This window comes from Abrus precatorius, unplaced genomic scaffold, assembly GCF_003935025.1.
Source record: "Abrus precatorius isolate BTA unplaced genomic scaffold, Abrus_2018 Scaffold7, whole genome shotgun sequence".
NCBI classification, from domain to species: Eukaryota; Viridiplantae; Streptophyta; class Magnoliopsida; order Fabales; family Fabaceae; genus Abrus; species Abrus precatorius.
Window position 1 is genome coordinate 1243445 of NW_020874417.1, and position 26837 is coordinate 1270281.

Below are 26837 nucleotides of genomic sequence, written 5' to 3' on the forward strand. Positions count from 1 at the left end.
TGATGTGGATGATTATACATTGCAACATTCACTAAATAAAAGTCAAAAAGTAAATGACATTCCATAAAGCGTAACTTTTTTTTTAAAATTTATTTAATATAGTAATTTATTAGCATACTAAATTTTAAGTATTTAAAAATAATATATTTTAATTAATTTTTAAAATTTTATATTCTGAATATAATTAATATTTTTAATAAAAAATATATCATTTTTAATTACTTAATATATTAACATTTTTCTCAATATAAAAATGATTTTTACTAACTTTAATTTTTAAAATTAAGTTTAAGTATCTAAAAATATATATTTTATTCAAAAATTCATTGCATTAAAATTATAAAAGTAGAATAACTATATTTTCTAACAAAACACTAACGTTATTATTAATTCTTTATACTCAGTTCCAAGATCTAATATTAATATTTTCCTATAAACATAAACTCACTTTTATTACAAAATTCCCAAACTTATTCATTTGTGAGCAACATTCATCGATATATGTTTTTCAAAAAATGAAAGAATTTATATTACAACATTAAATGTGTATGTGAGATATTCACACGCTTTTCTATATATAAAAAAAATGTAATCATAGAGAAAGTCATGTTTTATAGTACAAATTGGTGCAATTATGTTAGTGAGCTCTCGTGTGAGAGTGACAAATGATAAGAAACCCAAATGTTCATCAAATAGAGTTATATAATTGAAATTTGAATTGAGTACCATGTTAGCTGCATAGACATCAAACCTTAATGTATATGCATTCATCAATGGCATTGAAGGTAGAATTTTAGTCTGCATTTGCACACCCCACAAATTTAAAACAGGTGGGGTCACATGTTTTTTGAACATCATGATTGTGGCCACCATCTTTTCACACCTGCACTAATGATATTCAATTATTCATAATCTCTTTCATCCTTATGTGTGGAAAAGAGAAAAACCTCTTTTGATGTGGCTGTCCCATTTGGCCTCTTCCCATTTTATGACTGCCATAGAGAAACAATGCTTTTGATCTAGTAATTTTTAGCGAAACCATCTTCTCTTTTAAATCAAGAGAGAGTACCCATAATTGATTCTTCACACAACCGTTTCATAATTGATACCTACAACTTTAATATAAATTTTTTATGATAAAGCCATAAGCTATAAGCCTAAGTAGTTTCATCTACTTTAGCTTTTACAACAAAAGCTACTTTTAGAATTGAAAAAAAAAAGTATGAAAATTTACTTAGACATAATGTGCTTGCATGAATAGTTATAAAATTAATGGAATGCAAATTGAAAGAACCAAAATGGGTTCATCCTGCATATCATTTCCAATTTCAGTCTAACTCTAAACTAATTGAAAGAAAATAATGCAGAGTGATTCCCTTGTCTCCAGACTCCATACAAGAATCTGCTGGGCCTTAACCTGCAAATCAAAACATAAGAGTGATAAAAATAGCATCAAACAAAGAGACACTTTAACAGCACAAAATGTATTTTTTTTCATGCTCCAAAAGAATTTTTGGCCTAATTAAATCATAGTTGTGCCGTGGGATATCACTCTTTAGCTTTGACACGCATGGTCCACTTCTAAGTCAGAGTGCCTATAATAAGGGAGCAGAAATGGCATGAAGAAGGGAAGGATAAAAAGTTATGCACATTCAATACTTTTACCATTTGACTCTATGCTACTTGATGCTTTTAGTTCTCTCTAGTTATATAGGAATAAATTGCAGAGTAACATAGGACCACCTAACAATTGTACATATTCTTTGAAAGGAGAAGCTGTAAAGCCTGTAACTTGTTCAGATAAATTGAATCTTTTCCACAAACAAAAATATCAAATGCAAAGTGATAGAATGAAATCAAGGTCACGGTCACTTAATCAAAACGTATTAAATTGCTGATGACCTACCTGGCTACTCAACCATACAACAAAATTTGATGGCCTCATCATGATCACCAGATCGATGCAATCTAATACCATGATTGTTCCAACAGTTGTCACAGTGAGTAGTTGTGACGATCACATTAGTGTCTATATCATGAACTGATATTTATTTAATACCATACTGAGCTAATGGGTTCACCTGTCTCTAATTCCATTCCTCTTCAAGTCCTTCAATTAAAAAGTGACACATAATTGAGAAATAAGTAAATAACTCTCTTGTTTAGTTTTTTTTTTTTAATGTTATTTTTTAATTGGAAAGGACGAATAAGGAGATGGAAGATAATTTTATTATTCAAATATCTAAAAGTTGATATTGTATTTTTTGTTTTATATATATATATATATTATTTTTTTTTTCCTAAAATCAAAGGGAACATCTTTTAATTGTCTTTTTGAGTTGTTCATGAGCAAAAATGTTTGATGGTCATCATTTGTCTGTCTACACTTAAAGATGTAAGAATATAAGAGATAAAAAAGTGATAAATGTAACAAGTGATGTGATATAATAACAAAATTTAAATAAGTGTTGACATAAAATATTCATAAATAAAAGTTCTTTTCATAAGAATTGAGAATAGGTGATTAGGCAAGGTGTCCCCCACGTATCTCTAATTACTCTTCATTTAGCCTTCTTTTGTGACTTAGACAATGCACTAAATTGCAACAGCTAGCCCACTGAGTCAGGCAATCAGCTCAAGTTGTAGACTGTACCCAAAAAAGTTGGAAACATATATGTTGGCACCTATTTTTGGGTGTTAAATGAGTGAAGAAAGAGAGAGATAATAAGTTAAAAAAAAAAGATAAAACAAAAGATGAGATAGAAAAGAAAAACAGATAAAAAAAATAAAGAAAAAATAAAAGAAAAAGGGGGTATAAAGTTTTATTTCTTTGCCACGGATTAACATAGTCATAGTTATTTAGGTTTGCAAAAACACTTTAAAGTAATGGGATTTCTACAGGCTAAAACTTCCATCACTCAAGTCAATAACTTAACACATGTATCCGAGTTGATAGTAAACCACGGTTCTCATTATATTATGCAATCCAACTCATCATTTTAATTTCCACTTTTGTGATCTTTACACATAATATGAGTTAATTTTTGCTAAATTTATGTGAGTAGCTTTCGCTAGCCATTATTAAAACTCCCAAAAGTAGTGCAACTCTTCCTGATTCCTGCAATTTCTTAAGACAAAAACCATGTAAAAGAAAGAAAAAGTCCACTTACTCTCTACCTTTCACCGAAAAGTGCAAGCACACCTGCATTCTCCTTGACTTTAGATTAAGTTTATTATAAACACTCATAAAGTATGTTTATCACTCACTGCACGAGTTCATTCATCATTCATGTGACTTTCACTTCTCTACAAGGCTACAACTTTCCACGGATAGAGAATGAAGAGACTGAAACATAAGAATCTGCCAAGAGAATAATGATATATACATAGTATTCTTGTGGCTTTGATTTAATTAACTAGCATGGCATGGATTAGGTTGTTAGCATAGTAACTTCACTGAGAGAGTGACAATTTTAGTGGGGTGCAAAGGCATCAGAATTCACAACTGTCAGGTTTGGTAAAGATGGGAGTTGTCACTGTTGGAGAACTGAAGCCCAGCATTTCAGGGAAGAGGACCTTTCGTCCAAGTTCAAGCATAAGACATGCCACTGAATGGTACTATTCTATATCAAAAGTTATGTATATATATTTTTCATTATTTTAGGCTGAATTTTGTGTTGTTTACAAGAGCATTTTGATACATCTAGGCAAGTGAATAAATGTGATGAGGCTTTCAATGAATGGGAAAAATGGCAAACAGTAGTTCTAGAAATTGATCTAATGACCCATCAAAACATAGCTTTTTTCTTTTACCTTGTAGAGTCATTTTCAGATACCTACAAGTATAATTTGATCTTAAGTTTTGATCACATAAATGAAATACAGAAAAAAAAAATTATAAAACTATTCATCTGTCTTTACCTATCAGCTTAAGCTTTTGGGACAATGGTTCGTGACACTCCAAGGTTAATTCTTAGAGGTTTCATTTTTTTGGGTCTACTGTCCTTTTCCTATAGGATTCTGAAAGTTCAGTTTGTGAGAAGGAACACCAGCTAGGACACTTTCATTTTGTCTTGTCGTCTTGCTCGTGTGTGTGTTCATCTCTTTTGTATTCATTCAAATTTCAATATTCCACAACTCCTCATTTCATTTGGTCATTGTTCACAACCTGTGCAATCTCATGGTAGAAAGCAACACTTTTAGCCTTCACGGTACAATTTAAACGCTGAGATTGGTAGATAAAGCTGTTATGTAACATGCAACCTTGACTTTGATGTAGTCCTGTACTCACTAGACAACAATATGGTGCTGCATGGTGAATGTCCAATTCTGATCTGTCATGTATGAAAGCGCCAAATAATGTTTGTCTTCAATTATTCTCATGCTTTTACCTAAGGATATGTTTGGAGAGATTTAAATGAGTAGGAAATGTTATAATAATAAGAGCTCATCGACTACATGAAAACATCTTGGCTACACATATCACACTTAAACATCAACATGACAATACTTGTGTGGCTCAAATGGTTTCCCTTTCTTACATGTGGTGGTCACTTGTTAATGATTTGGATCAATGGGCTCCACAATATAACGAATCTTGCAATATTAAATTGGACCTAAAACTCGTGTAACTGTGTTGTCTGAGGTACTGCTGAAGTAGTCCCACTCATCAAATTCTGTATTTATTGAGTTGGGGGCCATTCTCAACTAAGTACTTGATCTTGGAAGATTGCATTGTCTTTCGGTTTGTGGTGTACAAGACACAAACGTTGAATTCCATCTTGTACATTTAATTGCACATACATGCTGCAGCAAAAGACTCTTTCAAGTTCTCTGATAATTTCATTTTGGTAGTAATATGCATAGCTGCTGTTGTTGGTTTATATTGAAATTTCCATGTCTTATTCAGCTAGGTTTATAAATTACAGGCCCATATCTGATGTCTCCAGTGATCTTACCATTGAAGTTGGAGCCTCAAGCTTTTCACTTCACAAGGTAAATAAAATACAAGTTGCCTTTCTCATAGGTTACTGGCATATTCAGCATGGTGTTGATAAATAAATGACATTTTTCCGTGCAGAATTTACCTACCAATCATATATATGAATATTGATCGTTTATACATAAGTAAAACACTAACACCTTTGAAGAGAATTTCAAGCTCAATATTAGTACACTACACATTAACAGCCAGTAATAAAATCATGAACGTACATAATGCTTTATGAATCATGCATTAGTTTGAAAAAGAAAATAATAGAAAAAAAAAAGGAGAGAGACAATATTGCAAGTCCTAAGTTGTTTGCATTTTTTTTCCCCTACAGTTTCCACTGGTTTCTCGGAGTGGAAGAATTAGGAAACTACTGTTAGAAGCAAAAGATTCTAAAGTTTCACGCATTAGTCTCCCAAATGTGCCAGGAGGTGCAGAGGCATTTGAGCTTGCTGCCAAATTCTGTTATGGGATCAATGTTGAGTTCACCCTCTCCAATGTTGCTATGCTAAAATGTGTAGCACATTTTCTACAAATGACAGAAGAGTTTGCAGAGAAAAACTTAGAGACAAGAGCTGAAGCATATTTAAATGACACAGTGCTTCCAAATATATCAAGCACAATATCAGTTCTTCACCGTTGTGAAACTCTTCTTCCCATTTCGGAAGAGATCAACCTTGTTAGCAGGCTAATCAATGCAATTGCAAACAATGCATGCAAAGAACAACTTACCTCTGGTTTGCAAAAACTTGACCATAACTTTCCGTCTAAAACCATATCAAACATGGAACCTGAAACACCCTCAGAATGGTGGGGAAAATCTCTCAACGTTCTTAGTCTTGATTTCTTCCAAAGAGTTCTATCTGCAGTGAAATCAAAGGGGCTAAAACAAGACATGATCAGTAAAATTTTGATAAACTATGCACACAGTTCTCTTCAAGGGATGGTTGTTAGAGACCCTCAAGTAGTCAAAGGAAGTTCACCAGACTTAGAATTGCAAAAGAAACAAAGGGTCATTGTTGAAGCCATAGCTAGCTTATTACCAACTCAATCAAGGAAAAGCCCTGTTCCAATGGCTTTTCTCTCTAGTTTGTTGAAAGCTGCAATAGCAGCATCAGCATCCACTTCTTGCAGATCGGATTTGGAGAGAAGGATTGGCTTACAACTTGACCAGGCAATTCTTGAAGACATCCTAATCCCAATGAACTCATATCAAAACACACACGGCACTATTTATGACACAGATTCCATTTTGAGGATATTTTCCAATTTTCTAAACTTGGATGAGGAGGATGAGGAGGATAGTCACTTGAGAGATGAAAGTGAAATGGTTTATGACTTTGACAGCCCAGGATCTCCAAAACAAAGCTCAATTCTTAAGGTGTCTAAATTAATGGACAACTATCTTGCTGAAGTAGCACTAGACTCAAACTTGTTGCCATCAAAGTTCATATCACTTGCTGAACTACTTCCAGATCATGCACGTATTGTGAGTGATGGACTCTATAGAGCTGTTGATATCTTTCTTAAGGTGAGAATTGCTTCTCCATTACCAACATTTCATTACAAATTTTAAGAAATAAACCCAAAAAGCTAAATTATAACATTATTCCTCATATGTAATCTTTGCTCTCTGTTTTGATTTTTATATAAACAAGTTTATATTTTAATTCTTATATGAAAGAAAAATTATAAATTGACTTGTGCTTATAATAGTATTAGTGTATTTTTCATGTAGGGATTAAAATAAAAAAATTACATGTTATATGTTATATGTAGAGACTAAAATTTAAAAAAAAAATTGTGGAAGGACTAAAATGAAATGCAAGTGCATAAATTTAAATAAAAAACAATATTAAGTACCGGTTCAAATTTAATATAGTACTAACTTTTTTATGTAAGACTGAAACATCATTTAATGTTAAATGTAAAACCAAATTTAAATTAAACCTTGTATCTTCTAAACTATAGCATTGTTGTTAATTGTTAGTTCTAGTTACCAATTTGGTTGGTTTTTTGTACTTTAGGTTCATCCAAACATAAAGGACTCAGAGAGGTACAGACTCTGCAAAACCATAGATTGTCAGAAACTGTCTCAAGAAGCATGCAGCCATGCAGCACAAAATGAAAGACTACCAGTGCAAATGGCAGTTCAAGTTCTATACTTCGAGCAAATAAGGCTTCGAAATGCAATGAACGGAGGGCACAACCAATTCTTCTTTGGAGGACTAAATGGTCAATTCCCTCAACGTTCAGGAAGTGGTGCAGGAAGTGGAGCCATTTCCCCCAGAGACAACTATGCATCAGTGAGAAGAGAGAACCGAGAGCTCAAACTTGAAGTTGCAAGAATGAGAATGAGACTCACTGACTTAGAGAAAGACCATGTTTCTATGAAGCAAGAACTAGTAAGGTCCCACCCTGCCAACAAGCTTTTCAAATCATTCACCAAAAAACTATGCAAACTCAATGCTCTATTTCGGATTAATAGCATCAAGCCAAATGGTGCCACGTCTGAGACTCGCTTCCCTTTTCCTAAGAGAAGGCGTCACTCAGTTTCATGACACTCAAAAAACTCTGTAATATAATAATGTATAGTATGTATGAATATGATGCATGCCGTGATTGTCACTATTTTCTAGTGGGTAGTTTTATTTTATTTTATTTTATTTTTTGAGTTTAACAGTTCTGAGACATCAAATTTTTGGCTTGCTTTCTCACATTCCATGATGCTGAGCTGCTGCAATTTCCTTTCTATTCCATCATTCAACTCAAAAGCTCTATCATTAGAGTTTAATGAGACACGAGTTAATTAGTAATCTTCTTAAAAGATTTTATAAAGTATTAAATGAAAATATTTATGTATTATTAAGTTGGAAACATAAAATATAATAAATACTTTTTTATTTAGTATTTAGGAAAAATTTGTAGGAATAAAGGAAAAAGGAATTTATAATTTTTCTAAGTTAGTAACTTATAAGTGATATTATTATGTAGTAACATCATTTTCACATTCTTATTACGAGCTCCACCGACAGGTTATTGTATCTTATTTTTGACACTTTTGTTAACATCAGTTTTTAAAGTTAATTTTTTAAAAATAATTTTTATTAATAAATAATTGTATTTTAATATAATAAATATATATTTTAAAAAATTACATTTAAGTATTTAAAGTCAACCTTAATAGTTAATGTTAACATTTTCATATTTTTATGTTACAAATATTTTTAATTACATAAAAGTTTTCTTCGCCCACAACGCTTATATTTATCCAAAGATTCATCCAACGATTAGTGTTAGCAACTAATGATCTGTCCTAAAATCATTAATGCCGTATTTATTTTAGAGTATATTTATAAGAATGGCTTTTTAATTATTCAATTATTATAATTGTTTTTTTAATTAAAATATGTTTAGTTTGCATTTTATATTTTCACAAATGTTTTGAACTTACATGATTGAAATAAAATAATGTGTTAAAAGGAAAATGTTTGATGTACTACTAAAAGTAAAAGTAGACATCTCTTAATGTCCCTTTATATTGTTAAGTATATTTTTAAGATGCTTGTATACATAAAAAAATAAAAATAATGGCATACGATGTTATATACGCTGTCAATTTTCAGTGATTCGAATAACATAACTAGTGACAAAAAGAACTGAGAATAATTTAATAGCTGAATGATAAAATAACATTATTCTTATGTCATAGAAAAATAAAATAAAAATATTTACCTTTTAAATATTGTTTAAAACTTGTAATGAATAAGAAAATATCATATTTTTAAATCTACTTCTTTCAAAAATAATTTAGGAATCCTTTTAAAAAAATAATTAGCTTTTAGATGATACAGAAGTAATTAATGAGACAAAGAGACTCCATGGCCCAATGGATAAGGCGCTGGTCTACGGAACCAGAGATTCTGGGTTCGATCCCCAGTGGAGTCGTTTTGTTATTTTGGATTCGTGGTGCTAAAAAATTATCAACAAATATTTATTATTATTATTTTAATCTCGATCTCTCTTTCCTTCACTTATTTATAGTCTAAAATGGAGTGTGTACATTGATAAATTCATCACTGTGAAGGACATGATTATTCCTTCTTCCCACTTGGGTATGTCTGAAATATGACACCATTGAGATAGCATGACTTTTGTTAAATAGTTATAGCATTTTATTATATTTAAATAAAATACAATAATTAATATCGTTTTCAATCTTTAAATAAATAATGAAAATATCATTTCTTGTGAAAGTAAAAATAAATATTTGAAAATAATTAACAAAATATATTTTAATACTTACATATTTTGTGTTCCTTAGTTAATTGGATAATTTACCCTCCACCCATGTTGAGATTTGAACTTGGATCCATTTCATTGAAAACAAAAAGTGCTTATATCGTCGTCTCGTGAAAAGATTAAAAGAATTTAAGAAGAGAATTTATTTGAGTTTATAAAAAAAATTATTAATTTATTTTTGTATAATTTATTAAAGTTATGGTATAAAGTCTCACATAATAAGAGTTTATTAAAGAAGCAATTAACTAAGTTATTTATCCAAACACTTTTACACTACTAAAATAAAGCTTTTTCAATTAAAATAATTGTTGTCATAGGCGATTTACTTTTATATATATATATATATATATATATATATATATATATTAAATATGAGTTCGAATAAAAATATTTGTAAGAGTTATTATTATATATTCTTATTACACTACACGATTTATTCTGCATTGAGTATTTTTTATTTTTTATCCATTTTAAATACCATCTAATTTGATTTAATTTTCAAAATTTTATTTTTAAATCTATTTCTATTTAATATAATGGAACAATCGTTATTAATAATGCATATTAAAAATGTACCCTCTTAAAAATATTCAAATTAAAAATATAATTAATATTTTCATTCATATTAATACTACTTTTAAGTTTTTTTATATGACCTTCATTAGTATTTTTTATTCATTTATAGTGTGTAAAATATTTAAAAATAACGTATAGATAATAATTAATAATCGATAATATCTTAGATTTTAAGAGGATAAATAAATAGAAATATTTTTTTTAAAAGATAAACAAATAAAGGAAGGGAAGGGAAGGGAATAATTTCTTTATAAGTAGAAGATATATCATTACTGGTTTGCATGAGTTAAAAACTCAACTTTGACGATATGGTGAGCTGATGATAGTTTCATATTCTCTCATCTATTGTTAATCAATTGATCTCGTGTAGATATTGCTTTGCTCTTATTAAATGTGTAAAATTTCGATATTATGAAGTATCTGAATACACAAATAAGTGTTAATGTTAATACGAATGAAGCTTAATTATTGTTGGGCAAAACTAGTGAAAGGTACAATGGCATATGCGTTTGAAGAAAATCGCCATCGGTAGTGGGTAGTGCGAGATCAGTTCTTGGCATCACAGTGGGGCTTTGGATTCCTCAACATCTACGTGTCAACGTTATGTATTTATTTCTTTATATTTTCTCTTTGCCCATACTATCTTAGGATCTCCCTCGTATACATCAACGAATATGTATTAAGTTTGGTTTAGGAAACTAATACCATGTTTGGATGCGTTTTCAAAACTCTTAAAATGTTATTTTGAAATTTCTCGGAGCATATTTGATAATTTTATAATATTTTATTTATTTTTAAATTCATGTTCCTTCAATATAATAAATTATGACTATTGGGTTGAATAGATATACCTATTTTAATATATTGAACAAATAAATACAACAATTAGTCAATTTTAAACAATTTTATTATGGAATAATCTCTTTAAATTTGTCTGAATAATTATATTATTATTTTGAGGAATACTAATAACAAACTTTTTTTTAACATATTTTAAATTATTGGCTAAAATTTATTAAAAAATTATAAAAATAACATGCCTATTATTGATAAGTTAATGTTTCACTGTTTTATATTTTTATTGTTTTAATAAACTTTGGCTGATAGACATAAATACGTTAAAGAGAAGTATTTCCAGAGTTTTTGATTTTTTTCTTCTATGCCGGGAGGGTTATTTGTCAACTTTCACATATAAAGTTAAATTGTTCATTCAAATTCTTTCATAAACGAGTCTTGCATTTGATAATACGTGCATGCCAGGGTCATGTCAGGCATAGGCGTGGCTTGCATTATACAAAATTAAGAATAATGAAGTTCTGCTCAAGAACAAGAAACGAAGAATTAAGAGTACAAGTAGACTAGAAGAAGCTCTATATTAAACCTCAAAGTCGACATAGCCATAGGAACTACATAGTAATATTCTAACATGTCAAGAGCTTGAAAAAGATTACAACCTATTGTTTGATCCTCTGAGGTGAATATGCGTTGCATGGCTAGGAACTCCAGATAAATATAGCTTTAGCCCTCAAAAGCAACTGGGCAAGCTTGTTTTGGACGTTGAGGATTATGAGTTGATCAGCACCACCTATAAATTGTTGTCCAATGAACACGGCTGGTACAATTGGATGTGAACCCATCTGAATCAGTTCCCTCTCTATTTGCTCACCATTTTCCATTTTGTCAACTTCTATAACTGTAGGGTTGGCACCAAAGCTGCATATAAGAGCCTTAACAGAATGGCTAATGCAACAAGTGCTCTTGCTGAAGATCACCACTGGCTTATCAGCAGTTAATGTTGCCACCATGCCCATTGCTACAATATCTGAGTAATAAAAAAGAGTAAGACTTAAAACTATGCTATATATGACTTGAATTTGGGTTGCTTTGCTTTGTTCTCCTGAACTTGAGGTCTATTTATATTGGCTTCAGCAGGTTTATTCCGGTAGATGACACTGAATAGTTAGTTGTAAATGTAGAATAACATCTGAAAAAGAATAAACGTTCTAAAAGTTATGTCATCAGTGGATTCTCAATATTCGCTATTTGATTGCTTTATCTTATTGCTGCTTCATTGTATCCAACCCATGATCGTGGCTATGTTACGATTGAAGCTCATTTGCAAATGAATATTTGGCATGGAATATTAAAAGGTTAAACTGCGGATTGCATTGTGAAAATTATCCCAGGATAAGGCTAAATCTTCCGAAGTTATTTAATCATTATACATTGGCATGTTGGTAAAATAAGTGCTGGGAAATTTATCACCCTTTGTGTTTTTTACTCCTTGTTTTTACATGACACAACTCTGAGAGGCTTATTGTGTTTACATAGAAAATGGACAGTTGGAGAGAAGTTAGGTTTGAAAACATTGCAACTTTCATCTCTTAACAAGATAAGCATCAAGTTTAAATCCCAAATATTGAAGGCCGAGTTGAAAGATGATAAAAGAGATATTTGTAGGGAGACGATGTTGATTTAAAGGTAATCCATGGCTGATAGCATGTGCTAATTTTGGTTAATCATGGCCCCAGATATCATTACAATCCACGCAGGGACCACATAGAAAATGGGAACAGAAAACGCTACCCTTTGGTACCCACCGAATTTTCGTTTTTCCCACATTGTACTACATAAGTGGAAGATGCCGAGAAGAAGTTCTGTGCTTCGGAGCATATGAATCTTATCACACAGTGGAAACTTTGCACAAGCCTTTGGTGTCTTCCTTTCAATCTACGATTCTGTGTTTAGTATTTCATTGACTATTTGGGCAATAAATAGAGTTAGTATATCAATTCTATGTGCTACAATTTCAAAAGTATTTCATGTGGGTTGGTTTTCATTATTTTTGCTTCGCTGATTATTTTACGGATCCATAGCCTTTTCTCAGGCATCTTTTGTTGATTCCTATCATTCGAAGCTTATCAAGCGGAGACTTCAATCTTATACAAAAGTCTAATAAAGAAAGCTCAAATTTGATTTGAGAGTATTGCGAAGTGTAGAAGCACAACAACGACTTTAGCAAAGTTTGATCTGGAACTTATGGCCACTTTGTATTTTTGTAGAGAGCTTATGCTTGTTGGTGATTTTTGCAAACATTAAAATACCATCTGATAACAACGATGTCAAATGGTTGATTTAAGCTTGTTTGGAAGAGTTTATGAAAATAAATTTATGACTCTTGTAAAGCTTTTTTTAACTTATTTTAACATGCTTCTTAATACAGCTTATCAAAATAATATTTTGTAGTTTATTTCAATAAGTTTTATAATCAAATTCTCGCTGTAAAACCCTATATGAAAAAAAAATAAAATAATTAAGTACGTAATTAAGTTAATTATCCAAACACACCAGAGGGGGAGGTCATCTACTCAATGTCAGCAATTGTTGTCATTATTGCATTAGTATTTGTCAATGGGAATACACAAAATAAGAAGTGATTCATTTGGTATTTAGTTACACTTGAAAAAGAACAAATGAGTGAAAGAAAAATTGAGTTTATCATGTCAATTTTGATTTGTCTCATGTCAAATATTGATCTAGTTTGGATTAAAAAAAATTATAAGAGAAAAAAATCCAGTACAACTTATTTCACCAGTGAATTTTATTTATTCTTTATACTGCTTTTTCTTTTTCTTCATATAAAGACTCTTCTAAAAGTTTACTGTGGACCATTATCTTTCTTTCTCGGCCATTCCATTGCAAGATAACATTAAAATTACATTGCCCTGTCACATGTAGACATTATTCGTATTCTTCTAGCAACAGAATTTTCCACGTGGGAGCTTGGAAAGAAACCCTGTGCCTCCATGTCCCAAGTTCTGTGTCTTGAAATGTTCCACAATTGTATAAACGGCTCAAAAATAAAGTGAAGGGTCACTTGATCCTCATAATGTTGTCATTTGAATTATCCAAACGGTTATCTGCAGACTACTATGTGCACAAGCATCAAATCACGACAGTATCTTTTCTTTTATCCTAAATAAGATTTTAGATTGTGCTTGGCAACACAGAATACAAGGTACATAAAATGAGATTTGTTCAATCAGTGTTTAGTAGGAAAAACCACAGTAATGTTTGGAAGAGAAAATTTGTAAGAGGATTGGTATTATTTAGCACTCATAAAAAAGTAGATTCCCTTTTTATATTAGATTTTTAGGTGATCCTTACCTTTCCAAACACAATTCACAGTTACGCCACTGTACTACAATAACTATTCAATGCAAAATGCCATATTTTTGGGAACTAAATGCTAAGCACTTTGATCCATGCATAACTTTTCATATGACAGGAAAATGGCTCTTAAAATGTAGTAGTAATTAGCAAATCAACAACCTTTTGATTTTCTAATTATTTTTAACATCCTTTTTCAATTAGAAACTTTTGAAAATTCTTGTAGGCTTCATACATTTTGAAGTCTTCAAATTTGAGAGGCTAATGAAGCAGAGTATTTTGGCCCCAACATGGATAATTGTTAGCACACGGTAAATTTCACGATTCTAGATACTGGTTGGCGAAATTTGCTAAATAAAAGATTCGTATATGTTCATATACTCTTGAAAGATGGTGAACCGATTGCCAAAACTCTTGTTGATACGATTATAGCATGTTTGGATTCACACTTCAATTCTACTCCTTATAATTTCTGTTTTGAAGACATGTTGAGGTTCTTGAGGACAGTTTCATATATTGCTCAAGTTATATTTCTTCCTATGTTAAGGTAACTCTTTTAAGTTATCAAACATATTTAGTACTAAATATTTCTTCCTATGTTTTTAGGAATTAAATACTAAGTGCCTTGATACATGCATGACTTCTCATGCAAGAAAATGGTTCTTGATGATGCATAGTAGTGACTAATAAAAAAGTACGAAGGTTAAAACTAGAGTATAAATTATTCCCCTCGTAAAAGGGAGTTGAAAGCATTTTTCAACAATTACCAACACGTAAAAATATAAAATATAGTAAAACGAGCGTTGTCTCAACAGCAACACAAAAATGAGTTATCTAAAATATTCTTTCACAGGAGAAAGATTGAAATGATACCCACCAATTCATTCCTTATTTTCAATCTTTCCTCGTACTAAAACAAGCATCCATTAATTTGTGTTCTTCATTGAAAGGAACTAATTCTTCCAAACGTTTAAAATATAAGGAGAACACGTGTCTTTCGTAACCCAGTGGAAACCTACTTTGTGAGAATGGGGCGGTGGGAACTGAATTCCTAATCACTTTAGTTAATTAAGAAGGCTACAACTTAAAATTATCAACTCAGCTAAAAAAAATCTAGGTTAGGAGATTGGTAAACAGAAAAGATTTTGACTCTAACCTCAAAGTTGTTTTGATGCTCATTTCATGTCTTTTCTAACTACTTAGTACATTTTGATTTTAACAACAATGTATTGAAAAACTTCGTACGTTTATGCACAGGTTTTGTTCATGCGTTCGTATTTAATTTGAATGACTGCGACATCATCATTCAAGAACGAAAGAAAGATGAAAAAAAAAATATTATTTTGAACTTTGTTATATCTTCTTGCTTATCCCCTTAATAACAATCTTATTACTATACAAATTAAATATTAACTAAAAACTAAATATATTTATTATCTTAAAAATATAAAATATATTTAATATTTTTCTCATTTAGTAGTTCGTCTTGAAATTTCATGGTATGCAACCGATGTCCATAATTCAAGGCTGCTCTCTCTCGTCTGATCATCCATTGCCCATTTAGGCAGTTTCTTTTTTCGATTGATAAATATTAGAAAATCACAAAAGCACAAGTTAAATTTAATTTATAAAAAAAAATTAATTCATTTTATTATTTAATTTTTAACTCCTACAATCATATTATCAGAAATTACTTGAAGTACTTTTGATATGTAACGAAGCTGTTGGCTGAGATAACGTATCAATGAGCCCTTATTTTGAACCTCATTGCGTTTCCATGTTAACACTATCATCAATACATAATGTTAATAAGCCTTTCTCTGTCCCTACAACACACGGCATTAATTGGAGCCCATTGCTTTACCAACCTAAATGGTTTCTTTAGACACTTTGTGATTGTATTCCGAAATTGTATATACAAGAGATGAGCCAATTATAACATAATACAACTATAGTGAGTAACTTTCCTATAACGGTAATACTACTTTCTTTTTGGCGAAATGGAAGAAATGGACATAAAAAAAAGAATCAAAGCAATAACGTGCCAAAATTTCATTATATAGATATATATTCTTTTTTAAAAAGGGTAGTCATAAATGCTAACATGACATGCATATCCACACACTATAAGAACAAAAATATGAAACAAAAAAGAGAAAATGTAAGTTAAAGCTGTTTACTAGATGGACAATTGTGACCTTATTCTAATGTCCGAAAGGGAACTATGATATGTATAACTAGATAGCCACGTTTCAAAATGTTTATTTGTTTAGTAGTTGTAGAAATAAATTTTGCTTCAAATCCATATAGCCTTGGCATTAATGAGCATAGGTACTAACTCATTCCGAAGATGAAGGCTCATAATTCTCTTAGACCCGCCAATGAATTGTTGTCCTATGAACACAGCTGGAACACTTGGTTGGCACCCCATTTGAACAAGTGCTCTTTCAATTTGCTGGCCATTTGTCATTTCATCAAGCTCATAAACAGTGAGATTTGCCCCAAAGCTACGTATCAATGATGTGATAGAGTGGCTCAAGCAACACGTGCTCTTGCTGAATATCACCACAGGCTTTTCATATACCATGCTTGTGATTGTGTCCATGATAGCTAGAAATTTTATAGATGAAGCAATGTTGTGTATTAATGTAGCATATGAAGAGTTTCTGAATTTTTCTGAATTTGGCCGTGTGGAAACTTGGCAATGTTAAAGAGCTATATATAAGTTTAGTCATAGTGGTGGGATTGCATTGTCTCTTCATGTGTCATAATAGGAAAAGAATAAGATCGTAGAAAAAAAATTCGGAGGATTCCTGATATTTGTTCTACACTGCATGTGTTATATCGATACAAGTTGCCTAGTTGTTAAGGTAAATCTAATGTACCCAAGATTTAATTCAAGAATAAGATTCATGCTCGTGCATGAGGCATATTTTTTTTTTGTCCATATCCATCTAAATATTTCACATTTTATCACCTTGATATAGTTTGTACTTGTACTATAAAATTTACTCCTCTTAGCCAGTAACTTTGCACCCAAATAACATAAGAGGCAGAACAATTCAACTGGGCTACATGATTTCAACTCCAATTGGTCTAACACATGATAAAGATTATCATAAAGCTTTGATTTATATAATTTTGAAGTTTGAACTAAAGGTATTGTTTGAATTGAAAATAAAATCTTTAAAAAAATTATAAATGAGCGATTCCCACAACTCCAAGATTGCATTTCTATTGGAATCCTAACTCAACTCAACCATAATGTCACGTCCCTTTAGATCCGTAACCGTTTGATAAAAGGAATATATGGTTAAAAAAAGCGATCAAGGAAGAGACAAAAATAGAAAAGGAATGAAAGTGAAAGAAAAAAGTGGTGGAAGAGTGTGTCAAACAAACTATATACAGAAGCTGAAGACGTTTTTCAGCACAGGGATAAAGGTTGGTAGACTTAATCTGTCACAATCTGATTGTTATGATTTAGATTATGCTTAAGTTAAACTTTAATCCTTTTCTTATATTCCCCTGCATATTTGTAGCACAAGTCATATACATTTAAACATGTGCAAAATATGTGATTCAAGCTATTATTGGATTGTGGTTGGTTTACGAATTTGAATTGATCGCAATGATATAATGTGTAAATCAATATCAATGGATTCTGTGGAATCTGAGTACTTAATCTTCACGTGAAAACATTAAGGCCAAAATGTCAGTAGTGAATCTGCATATGTTATCAATCAGCTATTGCTCGTGTCGTCTCTTCATGCTTTTGATTAATTGGGCCTTATTGGTCGCATTTTTATATTAGTCCTATTACACAAACTGGGAGACCTCATCCCATATATATATATATATATATATATGCGCACACACACACACTTAGCACATAAACTCATTTGGTAAAGACACACAGAAGATTGGTTTTATATTTCGAGTTCTTCGTACTCAAAACGTAAACAAAACATAGGTGGCCTACTTTATGCTGCAATTATTTTCTTTATTATTAAAAAAAATGTTGCTGATAATAATTGAACTCTGTCGCCACCCAAGACCTGGATCAATTGATAAGAATTATTATAATTTAACTTGTGATTTTGACATGAATATGATGGTTTCTAACAAAGAAATAGCTAAAAAATAATTTAACTATATTCCACTTAATCGTGTGAGTTCTTATACATATCATGTTACAAACCATCCTAAGAATTTAACTATCGGCTAAAATGACATGTATGATTTATATTATATTTCTATCACTACACAGGTGCTTATTGTGCATAATTTCCAGCATTTCATCTTATTGAAAATGGTGGCACTTTTTTTTTTTTGGGTCGTGAAATGATGGGAATTATTTATTTAGACTCCAAGATGTATTTATTTTTAATTGGTTATTAGTAGGCCCTAACCCATAGTAAAGCCCATGTGACCCTGCTCGGTCCGGTGATTTATGACCCATATTATAGTGAGACTTTTAAGTCCTTCGTCCAGAGAGCCCACTAATTAAATGGGCTGTGATTGGGTTACTCATGGGGCACTTTCAAAAAGAAATTGAAGCAAAGGCAAAATTCAACTATCCCTCTGTTTTATATTTTAAAATTAGATTATATCATTAAATAATAAATAAAATCATAAAAATTATAATTATTATTATTCTTAATAACTAAAAAACATAAATAAATTAGGATAATAATAATTTACTTGAGATTAAAAAACACTAATTACAATATCTGAAAACAAAAATCTATAAGCCTAAATTTGGGCAAAATTAAGAAACTTGTCATCAGCAGTGAGGCCTATAATGCCTACTACTATGGTTGCATCTAGTTCAAGGTCAGGATATCCCTCAGCTCACACTCTTTTTGATTGTGGGACCATTGTTATGAATATTGGTCAAAGTCGCAACTCTTGAGTCATAGTAGTATATGAAATTGAAATCACAAATGCTGTAGATAAGTCCCTTCTTTGTCCCATTAAGGGCGTTTTGTGGACTCTGGTGCTTCAAGTGCCATTTGAGATTGACTCAACCTTGTCTCAAAATATAAATAATTAATACAACTTTGAAAGTTGACATATACCATGGTTGATCAGGGAGCATGACTCTGCTCTGCAAACCCATTGGTACCCTTCCTAACATAGGTGGGATGAAAGACCCCATTCATCTTAAATTTTGTTCAAGCTATCTTGCTTATAAAATAATTAAGTTCTTGATTATATAATAAAAATATAAATACTTTCAACACAATTTTTAATACAATATTTTTAGGGCTACTTTATTTTTGTATGGTTTTTTATTTTTAAAATACAAAAAATATGAGAATTTTTACTATATTACGTGAATATGGAATTTTCGTAAAAGTCACCAATGACGATTTTTTTTGATCTTATATATCAAATCACAATGAAAACTTACCAATGACGAGATTTAAAAATAATAATAATTTATTCATGGCAAAAATTGCCATTGGCGACTCTTGATGTTATAATTAAAAAATATACATGTAAAATCGCCAGTGACAATTTTTGGAAGTAGGAAAAAAATAAAAAACCGCCATTGGCGACTTTTAAATAATATTAATTAATCTAAAAATTTTAAAAGTCGCTATTGGTGATTTTTAAAATATTTGCCTATAAATACCGAGTTCTTTTTCATTGACATTGCAAGTGAGTAGATCTAAATTTTTAGATATAGAGAGAGGGAGAGATCATTATAGAGAAAAAAATGAGTGTACTCCTTTTGATATATTTTAATGGCGAGATTTTTACAAACACTCGTGAAGGTGTGTTATTTAGGTGTGAAAAACCAACATGTGTGTACATGAGAGACAATATGTCATTTGGCGAACTGTGTTATTGGCTTACTCAAAATATTGAATTTGAGTTTCCAAAAATAGTGGAAAGTATTGTTTATAGGTGTCCAATATCTATATTTGGTGGTTTCACGCAATATTATACAGTTCCAATAATAAACGATGCTGATGTTGCACAGATGTTTCAAATACATCACCAATATCATCCACCAACTCTTGCTATTGAGTTATATGTTGTTTTTAAAGAAATTGCAATTAACATTGACGAAGAAGATGAGGATGCATATGCAAGCACTGTCCCAAACAGAGAGGTAGAATGGATAAATGTCAACAATGAAAGTGGTGACTCTGAAGGAGAATATGGAAGTGGTGAATTGAGTGAAGATGAAGATGTAGATGACGATGGTGATGACGAGGTCTAATTGTCAAACACAGTGATTGGACAACATCCATTTGTGGAGCCACCTTTCATGCGTTCATTAAATCTCAATTCTATGCATGCCTCTGAGTTTTCAGATTATGCAAATTTAGGTATGTGTTATTTTTAACAATGTTGTTGAGGAATAAAAATATAGTTTTTTAATTTAGTATACTTGTGTTTACATTTGATAGGTCATTTTGATTTAGACGGAGACTTGTATGTTGGAAAGCAATTTGCTAACAGAAAAACTGTTATACGAGCAATTAAGTGTTATAGTATAGCAAATGGAGTGGACTATAAAGTGGTTGAGTCAGAACCAAGTATATTTTATTGTAAATATGTGAGGTATGAAATTGATTATGGATGGCTTCTTCGTGCTACTTTTAGAAAAAACGAGTTTATTTGGGAGATTAGAAAGTACAACGGTCCGCACACATGTACAAGAGGAAGAATTTCTCAGGATCACACCAAATTGGATTCCGACACAATTGCAGAATGTATAAAGCCAATGGTTGAATCTGACCCTTCCTTTAAGATAAAACTCGTTATTGGTGAAATTCAGTCTCGATATGGGTACACGATAACATATAGGAAAGCATGGATGGAAAAACAAAAGGCAATTGAAAAAGTTTATGGTCAATGGGAAGCCTCGTTTGAAGCTTTGCCGCAATGGTGTGCAGCAATGTGTGACTGTGTTCGAGGTTCCGTTGTTCAGTTGGATGTTGTAGATGCCTATCGTGTTGATGAGTTAGTTCCTAATGTTAAAATATTTTGCCAAGTGTTTTGGACTTTTGGTCCTTGTATCAGAGCATTTAGACATTGCAAACCACTTGTGCAAGTTGATGTGACACATTTATATGGAAAATACAAGGAAGTTCTATTGGTGGCTGTTGCACAAGATGGTAATCAGAATATTTTGCCAATTGTTTTTGCTATTGTTGAGGGTGAGACAACAGATGCTTGATTTTTTTTCTTTCATAATTTACGCAGACACGTTGTCACCTAAAATGGTGTTGGCATAATTTCTGATCGACACGAGTCAATTAATACAACAATAAGAAGAAGTAATAGAGAGTGGAAACCACCAAGATCTTTTCGCATGTATTGTATTAGGCATATTGCGGCAAATTTTTTACGAAGATTCAAGGCTCCATACTTGCATAAACTTGTTGTTCGCATGGGTATGTTTCATAACCTTATTGTACTTCTAATAAAAATGTTAAACAAATAAATATATATTATTTAATGTACTAATATGAATCCTTGTATTTTTTTTCAAGTTATTCAAGAACTGAACATGAATATAATATTCATTATGAGTGTCTACGGGAACGTAAAGAGGTTTACTCAAACTGGCTTAATGAAATTTCTCAAGAGAAATGGGTTCTAGCATTTGATGGAGGACATAGGTGGGGTCACATGACGACAAATTTGGTTGAGTGCATTAATTCAGTGTTAAAAGGTGCCCGAAATCTTCCAATCACTGCCCTATTAAGAGCAACTTACTTTCGATTGACTGAGTTATTTGCTCAGAAAGGGAGTGAAGCATATGCATGAAGAAAGGCTGGACATATTTTCTCTGAATTTGTGACAACCCGACTTTAATCAAATGAGGTAGGCGCCAGAAACTTGCGTATTACTCAATTTGATAGACGAAGTGAGAGTTTCCATGTTCAGGATTTATCTAACAGGCAAGAATATAGAGTTGATCTGAGGCAAAGGTATTGTGACTGTGGTGATATTCATACTGATAGATATCCGTGTCATCATGTGATTGCTGCATGTTGTAGTAAAAACATTAATTGGCGTGCTTATGTTTATGATGTTTATACGATTAATAAAGTATGCAAAGTTTATAAGAAGGAGTTTGCGGTAATTGGGAATGAAAACACATGGCGTCGTTATAGAGGACCAAAACTTTGTCCTAATCCTAGCTTGAAGCGCACAGGTAAAGGTCGTCCTAAATCAACTCGTTTTCTGAATGAAATGGATATGTGTGAAATGAGAAGACCAAAACGGTGTAGTCTTTGTCGAGCCGGGAACCATAGTCGACAAGAATGTCCTCATGCTCTAGGACCAAGTATGTGATTTGTAGTTGTGATGATGTCGTGTAGTATTAATTTTATTTGTTTGGAGTTGTTCTAAATATTTGTAGCAGTTATCAATGTGATTTGCTTGTGATGTTATAAACATGGTTGTTTTAATTAGTCAAACTAACAATACATAACAAAGTTAAGTACTCAAACAAATTCAAAGAACAGATAACATGCGATTACATTATACAAAGAAATAAGTAAACAACAATAGTACTAACAACCTGACTATCCTTCTTTGTCTTTTTTCTTTTTGATTAATGACGGACTATATCTATCAGGGGGTTGACTAAAAGGACGTAACAGACGTGTAAAAAATCCCCTTTGTCTTCCTCCTCTATTTGCATCATCACCTACACCCTGCTCCTTCTCGTGCTCATGCTCCTCCTCCTGCTTATGCACTTGTTCCTCCATATGACCAGATGTTAGGGTGAATGTGCTATCTTGTTGCGTGACATCCCATGACATCATTGGCATAGACCATTGATCATCGGGTGAGAATATTCCCTGTGGTACAGGCCCATACTCTGGTGTCACTGGTAGTGGTCGATACACATCCTTCTTATGTACTTGTTCTTCTTCTACAGTTGCATCTATATTTAAGTCAAAGTTAAATTGCCGATTGAGTTGGGAACTTTGACCTTCTTCAAGTCCAAATTCATATGTGCACATAAATTGACCAGACATCACAGTAGCACTGTTACAATCAATATGTAACATCCTCGTTTTTCCTAAACAGTTAATTTGTTAATATAGTTATAATTTAGATTATAATTCTTCAATTTTTGGAAAAAAAAAATGCTCGTTTATACCGGTTAAAATTGCTCTATGAGGATAAAAATAGCATTTTTAATCTAGAAGAATTATTTTAAATAATAAAAAATTATATTTTAATTAGAAATAATATTTGGAGTGTAAAAATAATTATTTTGGTAATTATTGCTTATTTTTGAATTTTTGGTTAATACTGTTTTATGTGTTCACAGGAATTGTGTGATTATTTTTTTTTCCTTTTCTTTTCTTTTTAAGTGATAACCAAAGAGATATTGATGTCAAAAATTATGTTATAATTATTTTAATTGTTTGGCATAAATTATTTTTATTTTTGAGTTTTATTCATAATTATTTTATTTAATTACATTAAAATAGTAAAATAATTGATTATTATATTATTATTTCTTTATCTATTTGACTAAATTGACCATTTTCTTACGTAAATCTTCTTCTTCTCCAAGTCCATAACCCCTTCTTCTCCCTTTCACCATTTTCATTTTCTTCCACTCATTTAAGCTTGTTTTAAGGTATGTTTTTAATATATATCCTTAATTAAGCTTAATTAGTTGTTAATTATCATTTCATCCGATTAAAATTTTAAATTTTTTCTATTTTTGGCTGTCATGAACAGTAAAAATGGGTCTTACTTTACTTCAAAATTATTGGTTTTTAAACTTACTTTCTTTTGTACTATATGTAGACTATGCATGACTTATATTGTTTACATAATTAGTTTTTCAAAAATGTGATTAAAAAGCACTAAACTCTCACAAGGGTTGGCTGCCATGTAGTTTTAGAGAAGGTGAAGTGAGTGTTTTTCAATTCCATTTTATTCCTTTATATTAGTTAGATCATAGAAACTAATTTTGTGTTAATCGGACTTTTATAGCAAAAGTTAGAAAATTTCAATTTTTACATATACATATAAGAGTATAAAATTAGCATCTCCTTAGTATTAATTATGTTTAGGCATGATTAATTGATTAGGTTGATCGTTTCGAAGATTGGATTGTTCGAGTTTTCTAAAGAATCAGAAAAAATTCATCTATATCTTCATCAAAGAATATCCGTAAGGTAAGGGGTGGGATAATTTTATTTCAATAGGTGGCATTAAGAACCATAAGGGAATGATTCTCTATTGTTCTAATCAAATAAAATGAATTTGGGTTGTTTTAGAGCTATCCCATAATTTTTAGAAGATTTTGTTATAGCACTTGACATGTGTGAAAGGTTGCCTTAGATCAGGAAATTGATTGAAAAAGGACTCTCCCTTATATGTAAGGTCTTTTGTGTATTTAAATTAATGTATTGGAATGATTTATGGTTGAAGTGCTGTATTGAAATATTTCTTTATAACTCATTATGTGCTTGTGTAGATATTCTTGTTGGTAGGAATGCCATATAATAGTAAAGATTGGAAGTAATATAGTTTCATGTGGTGTGAGCATATAGATTGATATAATCTAAATGTCCATTAAGACTTGTTGGAAAGAAGAAAATATGTTTTTAAGGTATATATATATATATATATAATTATGTATTTTATATATAGTACAAGTATCTTTTGACTTCTTTTGAAAATAGATTTAATAAAAATAAATAAATAAATTATATTACTGAGAAAGTAGTATTGGATATTTGGAAGGCTTGAATCATTTTTAAAAATGATTAAGTTTTAAATTTTTAAGCATAAAAACATATTTAAAGAAAGAGGGGAAGATACGATTTCCATGGATTTTGAGATGATGGAGGTGGAATTTAATGAATTAGAAGTATTCTGGATTTTTCTGGTTGTTTTACAAGAAGAAGAAAATTTTGGAATATCTGATTTACAGAGGAGACTCTGTCGAATTTTATTGAGAAAAGAAAAAGTTAAGGATTGTACTTAACAAAAAAGAAAAATTAAAGTTTTACTCTAATTACATTAATTAGGAGTGAGGACATGCATCATGAACATGTGATAGTGTGATGAGTGGACAGGGAAGTATAAGAAATCTAGGGGCGGCTCCATGGTAGTCTTGGGGATAGTGACGTGTGATTGAATCTGACAGTGGCCAAGGCTCGCCATCTTGTGCTGTAAACTCTCACTGCAAAACTTTACTATCCTGACTGGTCCCGAGAGATTCTTGTATTAGTAGAGCTGTTACTGTATTATGAGATGAACAAAGTTGGCAGATAAGTATCAGTGAAACTCCTGATCCTTCCCTGAGTAAAAGAAACATATTGATGGTTTTGGGCCCACATGCATGTGTCAAAATGTACTAAGTTATAATAATGGACTTGCATCACTTCTCATTCATGGCATATGCATTTGCTTGATAGATTATGGGTGTTGATAATTAATTGTGTGATTGAAACCCTTATATGTCTTTTGCTGTTGGAGATTGAATTAAATTGTCTCACCCTTTTATTGCTATGTGTGTTGTGTGTGAATATGTTTATTAGGTGAGAACATTGATGGCTCGACCACCGTACCAATTCAGCGTCTCGATCAGATATGATCCTGAGGGAACATGGGTGCACGACTGGGAGCAACAACGATTCACCCACACTGGCTCTATTACCTTTTTGTTAGATAGAAATGGCTCAGGCCCACGAGCTTACCCTATCCCCATCCGAGTACCCATGAGACTTATTTTTCCATTTCCTCCAGATGTACAATTTGTGAGACCCCCTACCCCACCTCCTGTTCCTGTATTATCACCCCCGGTATTATTCCCAGGTTTTCTTAGACCTTTACGTCCTTCTATACCATATTACCACCTGTGGAACGGACTAATTTAGTTGACACACTTTTAGCAAGACCTATCTCTATCTCATCCACTTCCTCTTCGTCTTTCTCTAGTTCTTCAGACTCTCCTGATTCTTCTCACTGCTCAAACACCTCTTCTGCTATCGGAAGGAAGAGGACTGCTTCTCAAGCAGGACTCCTTCCTAATTTCGCCCTCTCTGAGTAGGAATCTAGTGGAAAAGGAGAGTAGGTTAGAGTCGAGTAAGGGATAATCTATATATATACGTAGGTGTAAGTACTTTTGACTGAAAAGAAAAAGGGGTATATAGGAAGCCTAACCTTACCGTTGTTGAATTTTGGAAGGAAATGGGCACTTTGGTGATCAGGGATTCAGGGGAAAGCTCGTGAGGTCTTCGTTTTGGGTTGTCGTCTCTGATATCGTGACCCCACTTTAGTTTGTATGTAATTCAGTTATGTATATATTTAGATAACTGGATGATTGTATAAATTAACAGATGATGTGTATATATGAAATGAATACTTCTAGTAATGGTAGTGTATTTAATTTCACTATATCTGAATAGATATAGACCCATGCATATGATGTTCTTACTGCTTGGTTATTTTATGATTATATTTATATTTATTGCTTAGTAAGTAGTAAGGGTGTCACACAATAGACCTCGTACCTCATGATTCCCTGCTTATTGATCCATCACGAATATTCCTTCTATCAACCGACATTTGTTGTTGTTCTTGAGGTATGGGTTCTTCATCCCATTGAAATGGTTGCCACTGGTTTGTTTGTGGGGACCAATAATATTCTTGATTTGGTTGAACTGAGGATGGTGGGATACCCTGATGTTGCATGGGTGATGTATCTATGGAAACTCCTCAAGATGGGAAAGTAGTGGCTCGTTGGGGATCTGCTCTTGTTGGGGTGATGGTTGCTCTAAAGTGTGTACCATGC

The 26837-nt window shown here is 31.7% G+C and overlaps 4 protein-coding genes and 1 non-coding gene across 5 annotated transcripts; 3 read left to right on the top strand and 2 right to left on the bottom strand.

The window, feature by feature from the left end:
• The first annotated feature begins 3523 nt into the window (after nucleotides 1-3523).
• On the top strand, nucleotides 3524-7676 carry LOC113872735 (BTB/POZ domain-containing protein At1g03010-like). Its single transcript, XM_027510522.1, has 4 exons — nucleotides 3524-3615; nucleotides 4929-4995; nucleotides 5325-6521; nucleotides 7018-7676. The coding sequence occupies exons 1-4, from the start codon at nucleotides 3524-3526 to the stop codon at nucleotides 7549-7551; spliced, it is 1890 nt and encodes a 629-aa protein (XP_027366323.1). The 3' UTR covers nucleotides 7552-7676.
• Nucleotides 7677-8865: 1189 nt separating this feature from the next.
• TRNAR-ACG lies at nucleotides 8866-8938 on the top strand. The gene has a single exon. It is a non-coding gene; the product is annotated as a tRNA-Arg (tRNA).
• A 2423-nt stretch (nucleotides 8939-11361) lies between these two features.
• LOC113873838 (monothiol glutaredoxin-S1-like) lies at nucleotides 11362-11747 on the bottom strand. Its single transcript, XM_027512181.1, has one exon. The coding sequence runs from the start codon at nucleotides 11677-11679 to the stop codon at nucleotides 11362-11364; it is 318 nt and encodes a 105-aa protein (XP_027367982.1). The 5' UTR covers nucleotides 11680-11747.
• Nucleotides 11748-16334: 4587 nt separating this feature from the next.
• Nucleotides 16335-16643, bottom strand: LOC113873666 (monothiol glutaredoxin-S6-like). The gene has a single exon (XM_027511903.1). The coding sequence runs from the start codon at nucleotides 16641-16643 to the stop codon at nucleotides 16335-16337; it is 309 nt and encodes a 102-aa protein (XP_027367704.1).
• A 3213-nt stretch (nucleotides 16644-19856) lies between these two features.
• Nucleotides 19857-21233, top strand: LOC113873840. The gene is made up of 3 exons (XM_027512182.1): nucleotides 19857-20253; nucleotides 20365-20379; nucleotides 20461-21233. The coding sequence occupies exons 1-3, from the start codon at nucleotides 19857-19859 to the stop codon at nucleotides 21231-21233; spliced, it is 1185 nt and encodes a 394-aa protein (XP_027367983.1).
• Nucleotides 21234-26837: the final 5604 nt, after the last annotated feature.